The sequence below is a fragment of the Lolium perenne genome, chromosome 7, assembly GCF_019359855.2.
Source record: "Lolium perenne isolate Kyuss_39 chromosome 7, Kyuss_2.0, whole genome shotgun sequence".
Lineage (NCBI taxonomy): Eukaryota > Viridiplantae > Streptophyta > Magnoliopsida > Poales > Poaceae > Lolium > Lolium perenne.
In genome coordinates this window covers 217,608,726-217,623,938 of record NC_067250.2, presented here as the reverse complement: position 1 = coordinate 217,623,938, position 15,213 = coordinate 217,608,726, and the positions used below count along the sequence as shown (strand labels likewise).

Below are 15,213 nucleotides of genomic sequence, written 5' to 3'. Positions count from 1 at the left end.
TTTGTACATAGCCCTATTTTGGGCAAATAACTAACAAAAGAAGCCCTCTATATGGGCTTTAAAATTTAAAACAAATTAAAAAAACCCTAAGCTAGGGTTTGGTCGACGACGCGGTGGCCGCCGGTGCGCCGCCTAGTCCCTGTGGGCGTCGGCGGCGTCGGCGTCGACGACGTCCCCGGGCGGCGAGGCACTGTTGTGGCTCGACCGCGGCGGGGACTCCGGCCACGGAGACCACAGGGCCTCCTCCCAGGCGGAATGGGGGTCCGGAGCCGTGCGAGGAAGCGGCAGCACGGAGCTGCGCCTCCTCCCCGAGGCGCCGCTCCCTCTCCCGCTGTGCGAGGCGCCCGGCCTTCGCGCCGCTCCTCCTCTCGCGCGGCGCTGGCCTCCTGCCGCATCTGCTCCTCGCGCCGCTCCACCTCCGCGCGGCGCCTGGCCTCCTGCCGCCGCGCCGCTTCCTCCTCCTGCCGTCGCGCCGCGCGGGCCTAGGCGAACAACTCCAAGGCCTCGACGTCCTCCACCGCCTGCCGGGCCTCCTCCTCCGCGCGGAGGTGCGAATGGCCGCTTGGAGTTGCGGCCATTTTGCTTCCTCCTCCGCCGTCGAGATGAGCATAGCGGCACGAAGGTGGGGTCCTCCTCCGAGGACTCCGGCTTGGGCTGGAGCAGCAGCGGGGCCGGTTGCACCAATGTCGCGCTGCTGCGGGCGGCCTCTCCGATGTGGAGGCCGCCGCGGTTTCCTCCGGCCCACAACGCCGGCTGCTGCTGGCCTCCTCGTCGTTGGCTCCGGGAGCGAACCGTCGCTTCGGGGCCATGGCGGCGGTTGCGCTCGGGGAGTGGACAGTGGAAAGGGGAGTGGACAGTGGAAAGGGGAGTGGACTGGAGGGACCACATTTAATAAGACTCTCCGATCACCGACAGGTGCGTCCAAGGGAGACGAGCAGCCCAGCGCCCTGACGCGCCCGGACGCCGCGTGCCATCCGCGGCCATGCAAACCTGGCCCGGATTTGGGCCGGGTTTGCGTCGTTCCAGACGCTGGCCATCCGCATTTGTGGTGCGTCGCCGCGTTGGGCCGCGTTTTTGTCTGGGTGGACCCATCCGGACGCGCGGGCGCGGGATGGGTTGCTCGACGAGCAACCCATCCCGCGCCCGCGCGTCCGGATGGGTCCACCCGGACAAAAACGCGGCCCAACGCGCGGACCCATCCCAAAAACGGATGGTCGCGGCGTCCGGGACGACCCAAACCCGGCCCAAATCTAGGACGAGTTTGCGTGGCCGCGGACGCCGAAGGCTGGTCGCTCGCATCCTCCCCTTGTCTGCCCTGGCCCGCCTGTCTGTCTCCCAAAACATAAACCCCTCGCACACATCTCCCGCCGCTCCGCCGCCACCCAAGGACCGGTGATTTGGAAGCATAGATCGTGGCCCCGTGCTGCTTTCGCCGCGTCATAGCAAAGTCGGAGGACGCTGTCGCCGTCGTTGTTGTCCTCTCACCGTCGCGAGACCTCCCGCCGTTCGCAGCTGCGCCGTTGCCGCCAGAGGTGAGCTCTCGTGCACCGTGTTTCCAGACCGCAAGTCGGCCAAGACGGCCATGGCCTGCAGGTCCCTATGGACGCATTGGATGGCCTCCGCCTGCGAGGTGTTCGATGAAATGGGCGATCTAAAATTTGTCCCTTTTCATCTGTAGATCATGGTGGACAGCGACGACGACTACTTCTTCAAGAACTTCATTGACACATCGTCAGACGAGGAGTCCGACGACAAATTTTTCACGGAGGCTGCGCTGATCATCCACGGGCACATTGTCTCGCAGATCCACGTGTACTGGGGGTCCTTGCCGGGGCGCGCGGCCGCCTTGGACCGCAAAAGAGAGCGCGGCCACGACCAGCTCTTCAACGACTACTTCCAACCCAAGCCATTGTTCCCGCCGGCCTTGTTTCACCGTCGTTTTTGGATGTCCAGATCGTTGTTCCGTCGGATAATGGATGGCGTCAAGCTCTACGACGACTACTTCTGCGCGAAAGTGGATGCAATTGGCAAGGTAGGCCTCTCTTCGTACCAGAAATGCACGGCAACGATTAGGATGCTCGCATATGGTGTTGCCGGTAATTTCGTAGATGAGTACACACGCATGAGTGAGTCTACCGGCTTGGAAGCGATGTACAGGTTCTGCAGAGCAGTGATCAGTTCGTTCGGAGAACAGTACCTCCGGCAACCTAATGCAGAGGACACAACTCGTCTGTTGTCAATCAACGCTTCCAGGGGGTTTCCTGGGATGCTTGGCAGCATAGACTGCATGCACTGGGAGTGAAAGAACTGCCCCTTTGGTTGGCAGGGGCATACATCGGCCATTCTGAGGGGTGCACAGTCATTCTTGAAGCTGTTGATTCACATGACACATGGATTTGGCACTCATTCTTCGGAATGGTTGGCTCGCACAATAACATCAATGTGCTACAGCGCTCTCCGGTGTTTGATAGCGTACGATCAATCCCCTGGATTTTGAGATCAATGGCCACCACTACACCAAGGGGTACTACCTTGCTGATGGTATCTATCCACCTTGGGCTACACTCGTGAAGACAATCCGAAAACCCAACTCAGAGCAGGAGGCAATGTTTGCCAAAGAGCAGGAGGCAGCCCGGAAAGATGTCGAGCGGGCGTTTGGCATCCTCCAAGCTCGTTGGGCTATCGTCAGACACGCCAGAGCCTGGGATGTGCAAACTATGTGGGAGGTGATGACCGCTTGTGTAATCATGCATAACATGATTGTTGAGGTAGAGCGGGATGATTCACTCTTTGATAATGAGTGGGATGGCCAGGGAGAGTTGGTTACTCCTCAAGGTGGTCCGGCATCATTCCAGGACATTCTTCATGCGCACCATGAAATTCGAGATCTAGCTGTACACAACCAGCTGCAGGCTGATTTGGTCGATCACATGTGACAGTATGTAGGCAACAATGCTGCAAACAACAATGATGAAGGAAATCCCGAAGCCTAAAGCATTTGTTTCGTTTTTACATTTTACTTGAATAATACTTTATCATTGATTACGTGGACAATGTATTGTGTAATAAATTTTGAGTATTTGAACTATTTTATATATTTTCTATAATTTATTTGGTGTTTTATAGTGAATTTGCAAGTAAAAAGCTACCATACGGCGCCCCGGCCCAAATCTACCGCGTTGGGCGCAGCGCGCGATCCAAACAGGCGCGAGGACGCGGGGCTCCGTCCGCCCCAAACGGCCCAAAACGGACCGCCCAACGCGTCCGGTTGGGTCGCAGATGCCCTTAGGCCCGGCCCACTTATTCGTACGAAATGGCTCATGTCCGACCGTATTCCTGCTGACGTGGTATGCTTGACTCTGTTGACCTGCCACCTAGCTACCGACATGGCAGGCAAGCCGAAGAAGGAGAGAACAGACACAAACAGGCGGTGGCGGTGGCGGCGGTGGCGGCGGCGGCTCACTTCAGTCAGTGGTTCTGCCTCCTCGCAATTCTCTTCCTCCCCCAGGCGAGCAGCGGTCGCCGGTCGCCCGCCCCTCAACTCGGGGCCCCGTCCGCCACCAGACCGAGCGCGATTAGCATGGCAAGCAGCGGGGGCGGCGCAGCGCGGATGGACCCCGAGGCGGCGACGGAGCTGGCGCGGAAGGGCGTCACCCTCCTGCTCCTCGATGTGCCCAACCACACCGTCCTCGGCGTCGACACCCAGGTAGGCACTCACACATCATCACATACCGCCGAAGGCCGAGACTTTCCATCTCCGGGGATTGATTCAAGCATTTGACATCGGAGGATGCTGCTTCAGGTGTTCTCGGTCGGCCCCAGGTTCAGAGGGATCAAGATGGTGCCTCCGGGGCCGCATTTCGTCTACTACTGCTCCCCCAGCAGGTCGAAAATATGTCATTTTTAATTTCTTAGTGGTGCTTTTGATGCATAAGCATTCCTATGTTTTAGCTGCTGGGCATCTTCTGGAGAATTATTTAGTTATTTCAGGGATAATTATTTAGTTATTCCAGTGAGAATTATTTAGTAGTTATTTCAGTAATAATATGGAACAATCTAGATAGGATGCATAACTGTTGTATTGACACGCTCATGATCATGGAGTATTAGGTATTAGGTTATCATCATGATGCTACCTTTTTGTGTCTGATTATATATATATGAAAATTCAGGTGGGGACTGGCTCCTCCCCTGGTGACCATTAAAAAAAATGCATTACTCCGATTTTCCACATGTTGTAATATTTAGGGTGTTTCGTTTACGGATGATGCCATACTGATTGTTTTCTCCACTATCTGCAATTCTCAGGCAAGAAAATGAGTTTGCACCTACAGTCGGATTCTTTATTACTACTCACCATCCGAGGTACTCCCTACTTCGAAGCAAGTTCAGTGCAATCGTACGGCTTAATTAGTGCATATCGTGTTTTGAGTTTGTGACATCTCGTTCTTTTATTGGGACCTGTTCGGTAAAAGGGAAAGTCTCAGACGAAATATTGAGTTAACAGTTAAGCTTGTTAGACCAATGGCTCACGTGGCTTGTTATCTGGTTTAGACAGGGATAAACTAAATGGGAATATCAAATCCATGTAAAACCTATATTTGCTAGAGTTGTATGATATCTTATCTTAGATATTCATATATATTATCTGTTCCACTCTTTTGTTTACTAGTAGTACCATAATTCTGATTTGTTGTCTTTGTTTTCAACTTCGTAAACTACAGTACCATGTATATATGAGTCTGAAATCCTATAACTCTTTCTCAAAGAAAGCATAATGCACATGTGTATTTATGTTTCAAGCTTCACATTTCCTATTTATAGAGTGGTGGGTTGAAAAATAGCTAGGAAACAATGCATTAGGAAGACATACAGTTTGATATTTTGTCTATCATAAAGTCGAACGATTACACATATTTACTTGTTTATTACCTATATACTCATATCATGTCTTCTATTTTCCAGGTGATCGTTCGAAAATGGCATGCGCAAGAGGAGAGATTAGTAACAATATCAGAAGAGGAGGTGATATGCTTTGACCTACATTAGTGTCTTATCTATTGTAGGCTACTTTGTCGCTTTGTCTTGCTACATCTCTGTTGCGTACACCTACTTTAGGTGTACTCATTGTACGTCGCTTGAGATTATACTGGATGAGATGGCAACTAGTGTTAAAAGGCAATATTGTGTTAGGACAAGCATATTGCATTTGACAAAATATTGTTTTAGATTTTGGGTTTGCGTCATGCACTGTAGCTGTAAACCTCTAGATATCAATACTTTGTTATGCCTTGTGAACTCTGAAGCACTTAGGCATGGAACCATACAAATAACTAGTTCAGTTGATAATAAAGCAGAGGATGCATTGCCTCAATAGGATTAGTAATGTGTGCCTAATCTACTGGATCTGCACCAGATGATATTTTAATAAGAGAGGCTATACAAGATGCACCTAAGTTACATGTAAGGTATTTTCCGTGCAGTTGTTGTATAGATAATATAGGAAATACAGAATACATAAACTTTATCTGTCCAGTAGTCTCAAAATTTTCACATATTCGACATAATTGACCTTCCTCTTATTGATTGTCATAGCATAACAAAACCTCAAAGTGGGGTTGCATGTGCTTGATTTGCCAAGGCTAGAATACTAAGTTTTGTTTTCTGGTAGGAGATCAGATACTCTGAAGCAGTAAAACGTTTTGAGTTTCATGATCAGCTTGGACCATACAATTTCGATTATTTTGGAGACTGGAAACAACTTTCAAGCTACTTAGCTCAAAGTGTCATTGAACGCCTTGGTAGGCATGATGCTTTTTTTTGGCATACCTTTAATAGTAATGGAGCAGCCAATTACTATTAGTGATTATTTGTGTTTGGTTGTCCAGAGCCAATTGGTGGAGAAATTACAATTGCATTGGAGAGATCATGGATGGATAGAGCTCCCCAAACAGATATGGATAGACGATTGATGGAGCAAATTAGAGAGGACAAATTTGCAAAGAATGCTTTTGCAGAGCCTGAGCAGAGAGGATGCTACTATACAGCTATCCCTGCTTCGGTTAAGCACATAAATATCTCTGCGGATGAGCTGACTTTGCTTAATTTTGACAGAGTAATGTTCTTATTTATGTTATTTGGCAGCAAACTTTGGCACAGTTAATCTTATAAGTATTGGTCTGGTTTTCTATATTTTTCTTTTCTCACAATCAGTTCCTGAATCAATAGTTTTTCTGATGTGAACACATCTTACAATTTAAGCATCGTGGAATGTTTGGATGGGGCTGCATGTGGCAGAACAACCTGAATTTTAATAATACAAGGTACAATGGTAGTTAAGACAGTAACCAACAGCTAGGGAAAAACTTTGGTTTGCTGCCTTTTGCCCATTTGAATCACAATGCTGTCAATCATAATATAATCTGCAAATAGGCATCATAACATGCTGCTAGTGGTGGTTCGCTCAAATTAAATTCTTTCATAGGTTCACATGCGTAGAAAACACTGGGTTGACAAATTCCACCATTATTTTTTGACCAGTCTGTTCCACTTCTCAGACGAGCTTGCTGGAGAGTGTTTTGGCCAAAAATTATCAAGGCCAAGAAGATTTGCTCTTGGGGGAGCTGCAGTTCTCCTTGATAGCATTTATGGTACTGCAGACAAAAGTGAACAGATATTTTGAAGACGTCTTATTTATCATATGGCTCTATTCTCTAATATATTTGAGTTGTGTAGATGGGGCAGTCGTTGGAGGCGTTTATGCAGTGAAAAGCATTAGTCCGTCTTCTTTTGGGCTGTAGCGAAGCTGTAAGTACTATTTTTTTTTTTAAATCTCAAACAGCATCGTTACTCATCCTGCTTAGATAAACATAACCACCTCGGCTGTAGTATTACCATTCAGGGTTCGGAAAAGCATATGGAACCAGCTGGTTACCCAAATGATTCTGGCCCAGTTTTACATTGGTCCTTCATTGCCCTGCTTGGTTTTACATTTACTGTCAGTGCTTAGCTTACCCAAATGATCCTGCTTGGTTCGGAAAAGCTCACATTTACAGAATTTCCTTTTTGAAGCATGATACGCTAGGCAAGCAATATACTGTGTAGTTTGAACTACCATCTCAGAGCATATATTTTATGAGCTGAGTCACTGCTTCTATATTCAATTCAAAGGAACTCCGTGGGTATGCTTTATTCTAAGTATCATTAGGAGAAATTCTGTACCAGGTGTTTTGATATGGGTAGTGTGGGAAAATGGAAGGGAAGAGATCAAGCGTGCACTGCACCTTGATAGTTGATTTTTTTTTTTGTGAGCTGAAAACTCAATATGATCATCCCTGCTAGGTAATATATGCTTAGTTGACTCTTTGTTTCTTTCTCTTTGGCAGCCACTCCATACAAGGGCACAAATGTTTGTAAAGGTATTATGTGACAGTATTTGTTGTTTACTTGTGTACCTGACACACTCTTTGTTGGATTTATCAGGGCAATGTACCTGACACACTGTTTGTGTCACTTTTTGTTGCTTGCAGTTTATTAGGGTTATTCACTATCAATTTAAGCATGGCTTTGAACGCACACATGATTCCAGAAGTAGTGAGGACAAGGGAAACTCTTTATTTCTGGATGAAGCATGGTTTTAAAGAGAAATATTTCTGTACCGTCTTTCCAAGGTACTTTTTCTGTAGACAATGCTTATGCATCCTGTTGGTAACATGATATATAGTTGTACGCTCGGCTAAAGTGACCGTGTCCTTGTGTTCAAATTTCCCACAATCATTGTGAAATTAGTTTGTCCTAATATACCAGACTATCAGTCCCATGACTTTTAGATCTGCAGGGTTCCATTGTTTTCTTGTCACCTATTGAATATTGATACGGTTGTGAAGAGGGAAATTAAATTGCTGAGTAGAGTTCCTGTCCAGTTTTGTCATCGTGTTGGATTGATAGTGCATTACCTTTTAGTCCAACATGTGTAATTTTGTAAACTATTAGAACGGTTAAACTGCTGGAAGTCATGAAGGCAAAATAATTAATTAACTTTGCTCAGATAATATGGCTGGGCGAACACCTTCTACAGCTATTTCACTTTATGGCTTACTTTGGAATGATTGTAGCAATTAGTCTTGCCATGCTGCTATTTTTTTTGGTGCAGTACTAAGTCTTAGTATGATGTGCCAAGCAAATGGATACTTTGTCCTTTGCTCGGACAATATGGCTGGGCAAACACTTTCTTCAGCTATTTCACTTTCATGGCTTACCTTGGGATGATTGTAGTATTTAGTCATGGCATGCTGCTATTTTCTTGGTGCAGTACCAAGTCTTAGTATGATGCGCCAAGCAAATGGATACTTTGTCATTTTGGCCTAGTTTCCGATTGTATAATGTCCTAGCGCTTTAAAATGGCTCATACCCAAAATTAAAAAGATAAACAATGTTAATGGTTCCCATAATTTTTTGAAACTGTGACTGGAATATCAAGGTTACTGACATGTCCTGTCCATATATGTTCAATGTCTTATATTTGAATTTTCTTCTATGCAAAATAATTTCTTTCTTTGAATTCCTATTGTCAGGATTTCTTGACGGTAATACTTGAATCTACAGTCGTGGATGGAGACCTTCTGTCATGGGTTGTTCTCGAACCTTCTCTGGTCTTTTAGTCGTTTACGCATATCCTAGCAACATAAGTGAGGCCTCGTTCTTTCTTCATGTTTTCTGCTATCTAACTAGCCCATGCATGAACCGTGATTTAGTTATTTGAGACGCTAGATTATCATCCATAAATGATAAAATTTTGGATTAGTAACCAGTGACAGTTACCAATTAAACATGACGCTAACTATCTTCCCTTCGTAGGCTAGGAAACTAAAGACGCTCCTAGAGACCACATTCGTATGGAACCTCGAGAACAGTGCGGCAAGCCTCATCGATGAAAACGATGAGGTAAAGCTGGATTGCGGATGAGCGGTCCGTAGCACCTCACTGCTGCCGCGCTTGACTGATGTTCTTCTTTTCTTTACGGATGCAGTTTGCTCCCGTGCTCGTGAAGACGGATGGGTCGTAGTGGTGCAGACATAATGCGAAGTCTGTTTGAGGAAATGATATCCGCAGGTACGCAGCGAATATGCTCCAGTTCCATTACTTACTGGTCCAGCTGGCTTCCTAGATGGAGATTAGCAGGGATTGTTGAGATGGAGTACTTCGTTTGCAGCATTCTAGTTTCTGAAACGATCGTTGAACCCTTGTAAATATACCAAGATCTGAAACTCCGTAGCTGCAACTGTAAGATTAGTAACAGTATGTCGTGCTACTACTATTAGTACCACAAAGCATTTCATACTTCGCAGATAATTATGATCTGATATTCTGATTTTCGTTATGGAAAAAACCATAGGTGCTTGCTTCCCCTACGGCCTGGCCTACGGTAACTTGGTCAAAGTAATTTCATTATGTAACGGTGACACTTTCTTACCACAAACTTGAGCAATTCCCATGTGCCTAGCCGCCTAGCCGGCCTAGTGATCCAGTAAGCTGGGTGGAAATGGAATCTACGGCATGTGGCTACGCCCTGCATTAGCCTCGGGATGGTGGTACTTAATTTGCAGATGAACTGCTAATGCTAGGATGAACAGCCTTTATTCAGCATCATGTACATTACTATATTAGTAGTCTCGAGAAAAACAAATCTTTTTTCACACCTAAATAGTTGTAGTTTCCAGAAATCATAACCAAGTCAGAGAGTTGATCTCCAAAACCAAAACCATTCTTACATCGCCTTCTTTAAACTCTTATAATGCCGGCTTTGACTGCCAATGGAAAAAGTTGGGCACATCCGTAGCATAGTAACATGGCAAGGCACTCATTTGCTGCTAAGAGTTCTTGCATCTTTATTCAAAACTAAAAAGTTTTGAAGCACCAACCAAAACCTTTGCTTCTTCGTATCCACTCCTCAACTCACACTACTAATTGAGTACTGCCACAGTTTAAAGTTTAAACAAAAACCATTTACACCGCTAACTAAATAAAGCAACTCTGCATGCATCTGCCCAAGATGGAATTGCAATTGCAAACATGGGGAACCTACAGCACTGTTGATCATCTTCTGATCAGAATCTGGCACCTATGAAATGCAGCACTTTGGTTCGTCAATCAAATGGAGATTTGGCCTTTGACGAGGGGTAGACGGCAGAGAAGCTGCTGCTGTTGCTGTTGCAGGTGCTGCTCCCGGGACCCTGCCGGCACGGCGGTGTGCTAGACGTTGACGTCGCCTTCGGCACTGTGGCATTGTTCGCCAGGGACCCGCCATTGCCGCCGCCCTTGAGCAGGAGCACGTCGACCTTGGCGTACTCCTCGCGCTCGAGCTGGATCTCCTTGAGCATGGCGGCCACGTCCTTCATCGTCGGTCGTTCGTCAGGCATCGGGCTGACGCAGAGCAGGGCCACGCCCATGACCTGCAGCATCTCCTCCACCTCCCCGTCGGACCGCCCCCGGAGCGCTGGGTCGAGCACGCCGGAGAGGCCGCCCTTGTGCCGCCGCACCCAGTCCACGACGTGCAGCCCGTCGGGGATCGTCGGGTCGATCGGCTGCTTCCCTGTTAGCACCTCCAGCACCACCACCCCGTAGCTGTACACGTCGCTCTTCGCAGTGATCTTCAGCATGTACCCGTACTCTGCATACATATCACAAGGTCAATTGTGTTTTCTTCAGACTAGAACAAAGTTTAATTTCAGATTGTGAGTAGATGATCGATAGGTGTCTGTACCGGGGGCAATGTAGCCGTAGGAGCCGGCCACGGTGTTGGAGGAGCGGCCGAAGTCGGCGGCGACGTCGTCGACGAGCTTGGCGAGGCCGAAGTCGGCGATGTAGGCCTCGAAGTCAAGTCCGATAAGGATGTTGTTCGCCTTAATGTCGCGGTGGACGATCGGCGGCGAGCAGCCGTGGTGGAGGTACGCGAGGCCCTGCGCAGACCCGAGCACAATCCGGTACCGGACGTCCCACTCCAGCTGTGCGCCTCCGCCGCGCTCGTGGAGCACGGCACCGAGGCTGCCATTGGCCATGTAATCGTACATGAGCAGCCGCGTGCTCCGGTTCCAGCAGCAGCCCAGGAAGCGCACAATGTTCTTGTGCCGGATGGAGCCCAGCGTGCGTACCTCCGCCGAGAAAGAGTCCCGGCCGGCGTCCTTGGACGCGGCGGCGGCAGCCGTCGTGGCGGGCCAGAGCTTCTTCACGGCAATGGTCTCGCCGGAGTCGAGGCTCACGCGGTACACCACGCCGGAGACGCCCTTGCCGATGATGTTGGCGTCCACGAGGCTGCGCACCACCTGGTCCACCGAGAAGCTCACCTTCTGGAATGGCGTAAACTGCCATGGCCACCTCAGGTCACCACCACTGCCGGCCTCTGAGTCGCTGCTCCCGCCCCCGCCCCCACCGTCGCCTTTCCCGCCCATCCTGCGAGCTCTCAGTATGCCGATTATCCCGAGCACCATCGCCACCGTCGCCGTCACCAACAGCGCGATGGCGAGCTTCAGCCGATGCGCGCGCTGCCCCTCGCCGTTGCTCGCACTCGTCCTCCCATCCACGCCGACGAAGCACACGTCGCCGCCTTTTGTGCACAGCCCAGCGTTGCCGGCGAGGCTGGATGGCGTGAGCTCCCGGAAGAGCTTTGTGTCGGGGAGGTACCCCGAGAGGTTGTTGTGAGACACGTTCAGGGTGACGAGGTTGTCCAGCCCGGCGAGCGACGTGAGGCCGCCCGCGAGCGCGTTGTAGGACAGGTCGAGCACGGACAGCTTGGTCAGCTCTGATATCCTCGCCGGAATCGGGCCAGTGAGGCCGTTACGGCTGAGGTTCAGGGCGATGTCGAGGCCGGTGAGGCTGCAGAGCTCGTCGGGGATGCCGCCAGAGAGGCGGTTGTCGCTGAGGTCAAGGAGCTCCAGAGCGCTGCACCGCCCGAGCGCCGCCGGTATCGTCCCCGACAGCCTGTTGCCGGCGAGGACGAGACGGCTCAGCGCCTCCAGCCTCCCAAACACGTCCGGCACGGCACCGATCAGCTGGTTGTGCGAGACGTCGATCTCTTGCAGACCGTGCACGCCAGCGAGCGACTCCGGCAGGGAGCCGGTGAGTGTGTTGTTGCTCAGGTCGAGCATCTGGAGCTGCGAGCAGTCGCCGAGCTGTGCGGGCACGGCGCCTGCTAGGCGGTTGCTGCCGAGGTCGAGGAACACGATGCTCTTCATGCCGCCCACGGCGGCGGGGATCTCCCCAGCGATTCGGTTGCCGCCGAGCCTAAGACGCACGAGGCTCGCCGCCTTCCCAATCTCTGGCGGTATAACGCCGGAGAGGTCGTTTGAGAGGAGGAGCAGCTTGGTGAGGTTGCGCAGCGAGAAGAGCCCCGGCGGTATGACGCCAGTGAGGCGATTGTGCGAGAGGTCGAGCGCCTGGAGGCTGGCCATGGACGCGAGCGTGGCCGGGATGGCGCCTTCCAGGTGGTTCTGCCACGCGAACAGCACCTGCAGGCTGGACAGGCCCCGGCCGAGCTCTGGCGGGATGAGGCCGGAGAGCTCGTTGGTGTCGAGCTGCAGCTGCACGAGCGCCGTTGCGTTAGCGAGCTGCACGGGAATGGTGCCGGTGAGGTTGTTGTCGCTGAGCATGAGGTCCTGCAGCGCCGGCAGCTGGCCGAGCGACGCCGGGATGGCGCCCGAGATGGAGTTGATGGAGATGTCGAGCGAGACGAGCTGCGTGAGGTTGCCGAAGCTGTCCGGGATGGGGCCCGTCAGCGCGTTCTGCCACAGCAGCAGCTTCTGCAGGCGTGTCAGCGCGCCGAGCTCCGGCGGGAGCGGGCCGGAGAGGGCGTTCTCGTAGAGGTACACCTCAGTGAGGTTGCCACACCCCGCGAGCTCCGGCGGGATGGGGCCGGAGAGCGCGGCGGTGTAAACGGACAACGTCTGCAGGTTTTTAAGCTGGCCTAGCGACGGCGGGAGCGCACCGGAAATCTTGGTGTCGGCGAGACCGAGCACGGCGAGGTTCGACAGCTTGGAGAAGGAGTCGGGGATCGGTCCGGAGAGTTCGTGGTTGCCGCCGGCGCGGAGGGACACGAGCAGCCGCAGCCCGCCGAGCGACGCCGGGAGCTCGCCGGTGAGCCGGTTGTCGAAGAGCAGCAGGTTTTTCAAAGACCCCGCGAGGCCGCCGAGCTCCTCTGGAATCGCACCGGAGAGCTGGTTGGAGTTAAGGATCAAAGACTCAAGCGCCGACGCGTCGCCGATCGACGCGGGGATAGGGCCGGAGAGGGAGTTGCTGCTGAGGTCAAGCGTGGCGAGGTGGCGGCACATGGCCAGGTCATCTGGCACGCCGCCGGTGAGGTTGGAGTCAGAGACGACGAGGCTGACGAGCCCTGGCAGCGCGGCGCAGAGGCCAGCGGGGAGCGGCACGGCGAGGTGGATGGACTGGAAGGTGAGCGACGTGACCGAGGTTCCGGCGGCGGCGCACCCAACGTGCGACCACTTGCACGGGGACGCCGACGCCGCCGGGGACCAGTCCGGCGGCCTGGACGGCGACGCGGCCAGCCATGAGGAGAGGAAGGCGGCCTCTGTGTTGGTGGAAGAGGAGGCGGTGGTGGTGGAGGTGGAGGTGAATAGGAGGAGGAGGTTGAGTAGGACTGGGAGGAAGATGAGGTGGTGCCGCATTGGGCTTGACGTCGCCGGCAGCAATGGAGGCAACAGCATGAAAAACTGTGATGTGCTTGCCGTTGTTTGAGGCAGGGGCTTGCTTGGGCAGTGCAGCACAATACACTATGGAGGAAGGTGACGATCTCTATGGAGATGGATGGAACGGTCGAAGGGAGTGAGAGTGCTCTCTCTCTCTCTCTAGGATCCTCTTTCTCTCTCTTCCTCAAAACTCTCAAAAGGATTCTGTTCCTTGCTTGCTCCATGAATAGGGTTCTTGCTCCGATGCATTGGGCTTCCCTCCATCCTTGGTCTCTCTCTGCATTTCTTTCTCTCTTTCTCTCTCTTTGGTGTGGCTATTTTGAAAGCGTGGCGAGAGAGGGTGTGTGGGGTGCATTGGAAGGGGAGAAAACAAATCAAATGTAGTACTAGCACTGACAAGGGAGCTTAGTTTAGCTCAGCTTGGCGACCTTTTCGCTTTGGTTATTTTCTAATCGCCGATTAGTACTTGATGCTACTACACCTACCCTGAAGACCTGTGAAGTGTCAAGGCAAAGCAGCTGGGGTTTAGTATGCGCGAATCTTGATAGACCTCAGCTTGAATCGTGCTAGTTTGTACGGCTGTGATCAGATGTTGCTGGGTTTTAAGGGTTTTTGGTTTGTTGGTGAGTAGTGAAGCAAACTTTTGGAGCGGCTTGTGGGGAAGAAAGTGGGTGTGTGTGTCCCCCCCCCCCCCCCCCCCCACTCAATTTTTTTTTAAGTGTGACAATTGATTGTTTGGTCAACAGATGGCAAAAGCATGTAAATCCACTTGTGATTTTATACGCAAATGTGCAGGATAATAGTTTGCATGTGTAGCTTATACTTGTGATTTTATTGGACATTGCTGAAAACATTGCTAAAAAAAATTATGTGTGTATTTATAATTTACCAGCTAAATGTGACGATTAAATGTGGCTGCGGCTTGTCCAATTGGAATTGAGTAATAGAATTAGATCATGTTTGGAGCATATGAATTTCATGTGAAACAGCTCAATCCAGACTGAACATTAGGCCTTTTTCCCATTTTATAGCAGGCTAACCCTGTTTATTGGTGCATTTCACATAGTAAAAGACACAAACACAGATATAGCAAAAATAAAGTAGCGCAACAACCTAATTTCCTCGACGCGCCAACTACTACCAAGACATTAACCCTGATAACCAGACGGAGAAAGAGATTTTTGGGATATGCATTCAGAGATTTTATGGTCGACTGGGCGACGGTTTGCAAGCCCAAGGAGTTGGGAGGATTGGGAATCCTCAACACGAAACTGATGAACATCTCGCTGATGTTGAAGTGGATCTGGAAGCTCTACCAGGGAGCAGACGGTCTATGGGCAGACCTGCTTCGAGCCAAGTACCTGGGGGGGGGGGGGGGGGGTTGATATCTTCTCCCCACTTGTGCCAACGAAGGGATCCCAGTTTTGGAATGCCATACAGAAGATCAAATGGTATTTCAAGCTGGGAGCGAGGCACAAGGTTGCGGACGGGAGACGCATGTACTTCTGGCTCGATT

General features: G+C 50.9%; 1 protein-coding gene and 1 pseudogene across 1 annotated transcript; one reads left to right on the top strand and one right to left on the bottom strand.

Moving 5' to 3' along the window:
• The first annotated feature begins 3,369 nt into the window (after positions 1–3,369).
• On the top strand, positions 3,370–9,405 carry LOC127314179 (uncharacterized; annotated as a pseudogene).
• A 370-nt stretch (positions 9,406–9,775) lies between these two features.
• On the bottom strand, positions 9,776–13,950 carry LOC127314178 (uncharacterized). Its single transcript, XM_051344645.2, has 2 exons — positions 10,763–13,950; positions 9,776–10,669 (listed from the first exon to the last, which is right to left on the bottom strand). The coding sequence occupies exons 1-2, from the start codon at positions 13,713–13,715 to the stop codon at positions 10,146–10,148; spliced, it is 3,477 nt and encodes a 1,158-aa protein (XP_051200605.1). The 5' UTR covers positions 13,716–13,950; the 3' UTR covers positions 9,776–10,145.
• Positions 13,951–15,213: the final 1,263 nt, after the last annotated feature.

What these genes read in the sequence shown, in the direction of transcription:
- LOC127314178 (XM_051344645.2), bottom strand. Translation starts at nt 13,715, where the DNA reads ATGCTGTTGCCTCCATTGCTGCCGGCGACGTCAAGCCCAATGCGGCAC. An exon ending in CTACGGCTACATTGCCCCCG is followed by an intron (nt 10,670 to 10,762) that starts GTACAGACACCT and finishes ATATGTATGCAG; the next exon opens with AGTACGGGTACATGCTGAAG.